This window comes from Nannospalax galili, unplaced genomic scaffold (assembly GCF_000622305.1).
Source record: "Nannospalax galili isolate Female #2095 unplaced genomic scaffold, S.galili_v1.0 scaffold278, whole genome shotgun sequence".
In the NCBI taxonomy this organism is placed as follows: domain Eukaryota; kingdom Metazoa; phylum Chordata; class Mammalia; order Rodentia; family Spalacidae; genus Nannospalax; species Nannospalax galili.
The window spans coordinates 887,860-897,323 of record NW_008347536.1 but is presented as its reverse complement, the minus strand read 5'-3'; the positions used below and the strand labels follow the sequence as shown (position 1 = coordinate 897,323).

Genomic DNA, 9,464 nt, shown 5'->3' with positions numbered 1-9,464 from the left:
TTAAAAAAAAAAAAAAATCCAGCCAGTGAACATTCCAAAATGGCTGGGGGAGGGGCTCTCAAGAACACATCCTGAGGTGAGAGGTATTGGCTATTAATCAGGCTGCTGGGTGAGAGAGAGTCAGTTTTCTTCCATGGTGTGACCTGGGCTGCAGTGGGTAGCCCTACACCCCTGTGCACACGGGCAGCACTAATTAGACTCAATAAGTTAATATAAATAGACTCAAAAAGAAAGAAAGAAAGAAAGAAAGAAAGAAAGAAAGAAAGAAAGAAACCAGATATGAGGGGTGGGGGTGGGAGTGTGTTCTGGAAGAAGTTAGAGTGAGGAAGTAGAGGGTGGGCATGATAAAAACATATTGTGCAAATGTATGAAATTCTCAAAGAATAGATTAAATAAAAAAATTAAAAATAATAATGTATCCCTCATTTAATTTTATGTCTTATAGGGTTTATACGGAGTACAATACTGTATAACTGTATTAATTCAACTGTAAACCTAAAAAATTTACAGCCAATTTTGAAAGAGAAGTATCTTAGCTCTGGAAATTGTTATTGAATATGTCAATGCTGTTGTAATGAAATGCCTCTTCTAATCATTTGGTTATGAAATAAATAATTAAAAAATAATGATAATGTATCCCATTACATAACAGATTGCTAACACCTGAAAGATTGTGAAGGTAATTTAATCCCAAATGTTTACTTTGTGAAGAAAGGATGATAGGGAAGTCCCACCACTAAATGAAAACAGTGATGTTTGAGACCTCCAATGGGGCATATCAGTATACGGTAAGCATGAAAGAGCAGTTTCTCAGAAAGGTGCTACTCAAGGAACCTGCCAAATGGGCAGGGCTGGATCAGTCTCCACTTTCCTTAGCACTCTGAGAAACAAACTGGAGTCAGCATTTGGAACTCAACCCCATTCCCCACAGGCTGCAGGCACTCCTTGCCAGGATCTCCTGGCTTTGAATTTTGTATATGCATGTTAGTGGCTTTCACAACTAAATAAAACAAAAAAGGAAGTAATGCTTGTTATGTTTCCTTTGTAAAACTAATAAAGTCTGAAAATGTTTAAGTTCCTTAGAGGATTTAAGAAAAACAATAACTGCATTTTAGTGGCTGAATTTTATCCCTTTAAAACCCACATTAAAGCCTAACTTCCAATATCTCAACATGGAGATTGTGCTTGGAGATAGGTCTTTAAAGAGTTAATTAGGGCAACATGACGTCATTAAAGCAGGCTCTAATCCAGTTTAGCTGCTGTTCCAAAATGAAAAGTTTAGGACACAGTCAAGGAAGGCTGTGAAGACACAGGGAGAAGCAGCTGGCCAGCTGCAAGCCAGGAAGAAACTAAACCTGACCACACCTCATCTTTGGAGTTCTAGCCTTCAAGACCTTGGGAAAAGAACTTTCCTTTAAGCTACCCAGTCTGTGCTACTCTGAAGTGGCCATCCCAGGAATAGTAAGAACTTGATTTCAGTGTAAAAATTTTCGTTTGTACCTGGACACTCATTGCAACATTGACATATACACGTATTATTCAACATGTTACTATATGACCAATAAAACAATCTCTCTTTTTACTGGTCATTTGCATGTAATTGTAGCAATTCTGCAGTTCTCAGGTATATGTTTTGTAAACCTTACCCTCTTCTATTAGCTCTGAAATGTGTTGAGAAAATACTTTCTTCTGTCAGTTACATCAGTCAGCATATATTTCCGGCATAGTTTTGTAAACATGACTGTCTTCCTAAGCCAAATGAATGTAATCAAAATTAAAATTTCCAAGACCAAATGCACATACAGACCCTTAGAAACCACAAAGCAAAAATAAATGTACATTTCACTTGTCATAACTCACTTCTGGAGACTTCCAAGGTATGCCACATTCACGTTCACCTTCTCAGAAGGACTTCCCACCTTCTTGCCAACGAAACAAGCCCAGTTCCGGCCCAGCACATCGTGGACCCACCCAGTCATTGTCTCGTGGCAGTAACTGACAACTGTCCTGCCCTTGACTTCATACTGCAATCAAGCAAGGAAAGGAAAGGACAATGAAACCTGTGCTCAGTTCTCAGTTGTTTACCTCCCTATCATTTACCATAAAGAGATTGACACTCTGCCAACCAAAATAAAAACTTAATCCCGACAGGTGACATCCTGAGAATTACTCTAGAAAACAGAAAAACCTACTTTCCTATGGTTAGCATTGTTGGTCATCAAATAAAACGTGCACAAAATATGTCTATGAATGAAAGACAATGGAAGAAGCTTGAATTTTTATAGCAACTATGGTATTCAAGGCAATTTGAAATTTAGTTCTCATAGTAAGTCTATGAAGCAATAAACAAAAGTTCTGTTTTTACCAAAGAACAAGTGGAGGATTGGTTCCAGGAGTCACTGAGTCCCCCCAAAAGACCACACTGCTGGTAAGTGGCAGGAACACAATTTCCCTCCCTCTGCTTTTCTGTTCATAGAAGAGTCCCATCAGCAAACTATTAGGGCAGATAGCAAGTATTTTCTGAACAGCAAAAATCCTTTTTCTGTTAATCTCTTAGTTTATTAGAACATGTTCATTTATGAGGCAACTTGATTACTAATTCCCTCAACTTTAAGCTCTTTATATGTTTTGATGTGAACAGTGGAAAATTACTATGAAGTGATAGACCTACGATTTGAACTCAATACTTTGGCTCCAGAGCCTCAGGGACATCATGTAATGACATCCCACTGAGAGGAGGAGCATGGACTGGAATGAGCAAGGAGTGAGGCAGGTGGAAGGAAGAAGATGCAGGCTTAGGCTTAATTTGATGAAAGGAAATATGAGTAGAAGTTTGGGAGAGATTCTACTAGGCCTTATTTTTCTTATCTGTGAAACAAGGAAATTAAAAGAATTATTCTCAAAAGTATAAATGTAATACAAGTTGGTGAACATTTCCTCCAAATCCTGACAGTAAATAATTTAGACTCTGTAGCCTGTTAAGGTGTATTACATCTGCTCAACTCTGCCACAAAGCAAGACAGGCTAGGTAGAGTAAATGCATTTTCGACATGATTATTTCTGACTCACAATGCACTTGTCAGAATCTCAGGAAAGTTGTGAGTCAGACATACTCAACCAAGCAAAACTTGTTCCGGTGGATGGAAAACTGTCTAGTATGGCTTTACACAATGCAACCTAAATCCTCTAGACTTTGATCACGAGTTTCTCTTTGGTACTAGTTCTTGGTCATTATTCATTGGTTGTTTGTTGTCTGCTGGTAAGACAGCCCACATAGGCCTGCTTGGGCCAGGCTGGTGTTAATGCTCCCTTTCACCTCTGCTGCTTTGGAAAGGAATCTGAAAATGTTTGAACTCACCTGTGACCCTCAACACAAACACACACACACACACACACACATACACACAAACACACACAGAGAGAGAGAGAGAGAGAGAGAGAGAGAGAGAGAGAGAGAGAGAGAGAGAAACAGCAGTATGTTGGAAGATACCATAGTGTAACAGAAAAAAGTTTTCTTTTGTAGATGTTTGCACATGTGTCTTTAATCTCTATGTATCTGAGTATTACTAATCACAGTTGGTTACACTTGGATCCTTAGGACCTGAGTAGGATATAAAGTCACTTGTTTATCACCTTTACTATTTAACATGAAGTAATTTTTATGCTTCCTCCTCAAATATGTCTTTTTTTAAATTTATTGATTTTTTTGTGTATATCATATAGAACATCCCACACAATCTTATTCATCTATATACCCACTTCCCAAATGGCACCCTCTCATAGCCTTCCCCCCTCCCACACACTGGAGCCCCTATACTTTGTCATCCCTGTTACTGTCCACAACATTGAACACAAAAAGGAACACAAAAGGCCACAGATGGCCAAAACGCAGAGACTAAGAGTCTGCAGAGTGTGGGTCCTTGGACAGGACTCTTATATTGAGGTCCACCCACCAAGGGCTCAGGAACCATTGCGGAACAAGGGGCAGAAAGACTGTAAAAGCCAGGGAGGAGGTGCATGACCATACAGAAATAGTCTTACAGGTGCCTGGGACCCTTCTCACATGAACCTACAGCAATGGTGTCATCGTGCACAAGACCCATGCAAACTTGAGCAGACAAAAACCCATTACAAAACTGTGGAAATGAATGGCAAGAGATGATAATGTTTATATTGTTTATATTGTCCCAATCTTAGTCAAAGAATTATTGGCAGCTAAGTACTGCGGGGTGAGGAAGAGCTGATCTTCTTGAAGGGAGAGATTCTAGATAGGCTGATTAAACTCCATTGGATGAACTTGCACTGAGGGACATCTGGGGACACTAAATTTACATGATAGGCCTTAACACAAATGACAGAATATATGAACTTGGGGGAGGGGGTGGGGGGGCTCTGGGAGGGCACCAAAGGGGAAGGGGGTGTAAAGATGATTTTCTGTATGAAATATACAAAAATTCAATAAAAAATTTCTAAAAAACTGAAAAGAGGGGCTAGAGAGATGGCTCACCAGTTAAGAGCACTGGCTACTCTTATAGAGGACCTGGGTTCAAATCCCAGCACCCACATAGCAGCTAACATCTGTAACTCTAGTTCCAGGGGATCTGATGCTCTCTTTGATCCTCAGCAGGCATTGCATGACATGGGTGCACTTACATCCATGTAGGCATAACACCCCCACACATTAAATAAATAAATACATAAATAATTTTTTAAAAACACTGAAGGTTCAAATATAAAAATTGAGAAAGTTTTAACTCATAACATTTTCCTTGATTAAAGAGTTCTATAAGAAAGGTAAAGCAGACTAAGGTGGGAGAAATCTGCCTATGTCCATAGAACCATCTTATTGGAATCGTATGAAAAGCACACCCATTTGTTTAAATATTGTCTATAGTTGCTTTCCTATCACAGAGGCAGAAACATCCTATTTTATAAATTTATACAGATTTCTCAAAACTCTAAGAAGAAACCTAAGAAGTTTGTTGCACTAGGACTTATAACCAGGGACTTCTGGTTAAGCACTGTTGCACATACCATGCCCGTCTTCTTCAAATACTTTCTTTTCACAGAAAGCTAAAGCAGTAAATGACTAAGGTCAGAGAGGTACAGAGAGGAAAAAACCCAGAAATGACATAGCAAAAGCTAAAATCCCATGGGTGCTTCCATCTCTGTTATCTGAGACTCACAATAATCTCTTGTGAGAAATAATATGAAATATTAATATAATATTATGAGAAATATTTCCCTGATGAAGAGAAAGTGGCCCTGCAAAGAGTGAGGATTCACAGAGGCTCAGGGCTCAGGAAGCTGATGTTTAATCCATTGAATTCTCTAAAAAAACATTAGATTAGCTGACTCATGAAGGCTCTGCACTGTTGTCCTTTGTGCCTACCTAAACTTGCCAGCAGCTCTTGAGGCCACCCAAGTTCCCACTGTCCAAGAATCCTGGCTATTTGCATCTCTTTGCCATTCTTATCAAGAGTTTATTACTAGAAAGCAGAGGTAAAGATATCTGTGGTCTGTGGGGGCTTAGAATGCCTAGATAGGATCCACCTCTGCCTCTGAGGGACTGTATGACCTCGTGCCAGTGTCTTCCCCGTATACTTCTATTTTCATCAGGAAAATAGGGTTGATAGAAGGAGACTCTATTCAACAGGTTGTGTTTCTGTGTTCTATCTAACTCAGGTAATCTCTATGATTGTTCTTCCCATGAAGACATAGGCATCGTGAGAACATGATTTTTTTTTTTTTTTTTTTTTTTTTTTGGTGTCTTCACTATCTAAGAAACTGTCTGGCAGTAGGACACAATTAATTATTGAATGAGTGAATCAGCAAAAATGAATAATAGAAGAAAAAGTGCCAAGACCCATTTTATCATAGACTTGAGAAACTCTGAAATGATAGGAAATGCATAATTAGTAGTGTGGAAACACCAAGTCATCTAGGAGCCGGAGACTATGGCTCATCATAGCACACTTCCAAAAATGCACACTTTCATCTCCAAGCCAGTTTCACCCTGAAAATTCAGCTTGAACTAGAAGTTTCAAAAGTTCCCTTGGAGCTTCCTAATTGCAGTCTCATGCCTGTGGTTCTACATAAATTCAGTAAAATCCAGTAAATCATTGCTACTGCAGACATTTTTATTTATATAACTAGAGAAAAAAAATTAAAAATCTCTGACTGTTGTAACTCAAATCTTGTAAATGTAGTTAAAATGCCATTTGCCGTCACTTCTGATGCATTAAACTTCGAATTATTTTTTCCTTAAAATTGTAAGTTTATATTATTTCTATAGATTTTATGAGCTAAAGGAATTTGGCCTTTTTTTTTTTTTTCCTTTTTAACCTGAAATCACCCTATGAAAAGCTGATCAGTGACACTTTTAGGGCAGACCTGTGAGCACATCCCAAGGAGGCAGAAATGAGGAACTGGTCAACATAAAGGCCAGGCACTCCGTATCCTAAACTGAGGAACCTCCCTCTGCCAGACAGTCTCCTGATTGGAAGGTTCTCAGAGTATGTCTCTTCCTGTTATTGTGAATTATTTTATTTTTTAACATTATCGCCATTTAAGAAGAAGTTGAAATTTTGGCCACATTGTCTAGCTAAAAATGTAGTCAATTCTTTTCCCCTAAGAATTTTCATTTATATAAACATCAGACTGATGTGCATTGATAAGACAATTTAAGTTTCCATTCGCTTTTGCCAATTCTTACTACACAACAAGCAGATAATTTGTTAAAACTTGAAGAACCTCCAAAAGGTCTCATAAGTTCAGAAAACTACTGTGTAAACAAACTATCTTATATATCTTCACTGTTTTCATGAATTTGGATACTTCAAAGATTTCCCTTTAAGTCACCTGAATGCCATTCCATTGATTCTCTGGCTAATGACATTCTTTAAAACAAATATTCACATCTTATTTTATATAGTCCACTGGCTAGGAAACATGGCTTTTCCTTTTAAGTTCTAGTACTGCCACTTATCCTTTATGAACCTTGAACAAGCTACAGTTGGGGAGACTCAGTATTTCATCTTAAATGGGAGTATCAATGGTGAATATTATTTTGCTAGATGCTATGAAGAATAAAAATATTGAAAGTTATAAAACATTCAACAACTAACAATATAAACATTATCATCTCTTGAAGGGGTGCTAAAAGTTGTTTTAAATTCTATTCATACCATCAAATAATTTATTGTCAGCTGAGTAACTAACTTCTCTATTAAATAGTGTGGCGCACCTGTAATTGTGGCACTGTAGAGACTGAGGTGGTAATTCAGACTTTTATATTGCTTTTGGAAGCATTTTTTGCATTATCAGTGATTTCACATTGAAATATATTTGTGACATTAATAAGTGAATATTTACCTAATCATTTACTATTTAATATGCATTATAACAAAAAACATGGGGCTGGAGAGATGGCTCAGCAGTTAAGAGCACTGGCTGCTCTTGCAGAGGACCCAGGTTCAATTCCCAATACCCACAGGGTGGCTAACAGCTGTCCATAACTCCACTTCCAGGGGATCTGATGCCCTCTTCTGACCTCCACCGCATTACACAAGAGGGGTGCAATTGCATACATGCAGGTAATACATTCACACACATAAAATAAAAGTAATAAATAAAATAAAAAACATTACCATAGTGGTAACTCATGCAATTTTAAAAGGTGTCTATACAAACTACAAAATAAATCAAAATCTGGACATCTGTGTCTAATCCATCAAGAAGAGTTACCACTTCACATGGTAGTCCCTTGGTTGAGATGGTATGAATTAATGTTAGAGCACATGTGGATACTTATTACATCTGAGCAATACTGAAAACCAGGGAAGTGTTACTCAACTTATTGCATTCCCCTCCAACCTTTTTTTGTAGAGTTTACAGTGTAAGGAAAAAGTGTAAGTAGCAAAAGAGAACAGGCTTGTTTGACCAACTTTGTGTTTGACTAACTGCCTCCAAGAGTACTGAGTACCATATCTTTCCTCACAAAGAAACCAACTTCCCTAATTCAGTTCCAAGAATGAGCACTAGGTTTCTGTCTAATAACAAGACTAAACGGTTTATATAAAAAGTTGAGTTTTGATGAAATGCAAAGCTGACAGAAAGCTGGTATCATGGTTGCAACCAAATAATACTTTTAAACAGATAACACTGGCAGTTAGATTTATATACAAGAATGGAGGGTATTATTTCAGCCGGGCCTGGTTGTACACACCTTTAATCCCAGTTCTTGGGAGGCAGAGGCACACAGATCTCTGAGTTCAAGGTCAACCTGGTCTACATAGTGAGTTCCAGGACAACTGGGGCAACAGGGAGACCCTGTCTCAAAAAAGAACCCCCCCCCAAAAAAGAATGGAGGATATTAAATTTGTTATTAGTAATGCTGATGATATATGTTTTCAAGTTCACTAAGAAAAGAACCATTTACCGTTCAAAAAATCAGTCAGAATCTTGGGCGCATTTTCAGTATCTTGCTCACAAACTGCTGTGAAGTTGGAAGGCAATTAGTTCATGAAGCCATTCATTACTTCTGACACCTCACAAGTTTCAACAGAGGTGGTGCAGAGCCTATTCCATTCCAGGCTAGTTCAAGTATCAGTCCCAGGAACCAGTATAGACATAAAGTTTGCTATTGTCCTAGACCACTAAGTATTTATTAGTTTTGAAGCTAGAATTGTGCTGTTTTAACCTTAGAGCCCCCTTTTGGCCTTATGAGCTCAAGAAAATTGAGAAAATATGTGGAAGTCTAATTTCTTTTCCATCGAATCATTTAACAAATGGCCCAAGGGCCTGCCATAGCTGCTGAGGTCACAAAGATAAGAACGTTCCAGAAATATGTCAATAAAAACAATACCACAATGATATATTTTTAAGCTTCTTTCGTATATAATTATTTATTAAAACCTACTATTTTTCATATTATTTGTCACATATTGTACTATACGCAGGAAACACATTGGTTTTTAATACAGAGTTGATTTTCTCTTATAGAGTTTAAAGACCAGAGGGAAAGAAAACACGCGATTACACAATGTTAAGCACTCATACATACAACAGTGAGGACTTCCAACACATACCTTTAATTTCATACCCATTAATTCTTCTCTCACATAATCAAAACATTTAGATACAGAATTACAAAGAGAAACAAAATTATTTAGCAATTTTTAAAAAATTCCATAACAAGTACATTCTTGTGTGTATATGTATATGCATGTGTGTGTGCGCATGCGTGTGTGTGTGTGTGTGTGTGTGTGTGTGTCTTCAACAGTATTTACAGACTCTGAATATTAACTTGAAAATATACAATTCTTTTAGGGCCAGCAAGTAACTTGATAATATTTCTTAGAGCAGAGAACTAAAGAAAATATAGCACTATTCCTGGTCTGTTTCTAGACCCCAAGAAAAATGGATGCTTTGTAAGCTTTCATTTGTAAGCTAGTAAAAAGTCT

The 9,464-nt window shown here is 37.7% G+C and overlaps 1 protein-coding gene across 1 annotated transcript in view; it reads right to left on the bottom strand.

The window, feature by feature from the left end:
- Positions 1-9,464, bottom strand: part of Ctsc (cathepsin C) — a 40,721-nt gene that overhangs the window by 17,712 nt on the left and 13,545 nt on the right. Inside the window, exon 3 of the mRNA XM_029568853.1 lies at positions 1,861-2,024. Coding sequence (XP_029424713.1) covers positions 1,861-2,024 — 164 coding nt within the window. The remainder of the gene's footprint in view (positions 1-1,860; positions 2,025-9,464) is intronic.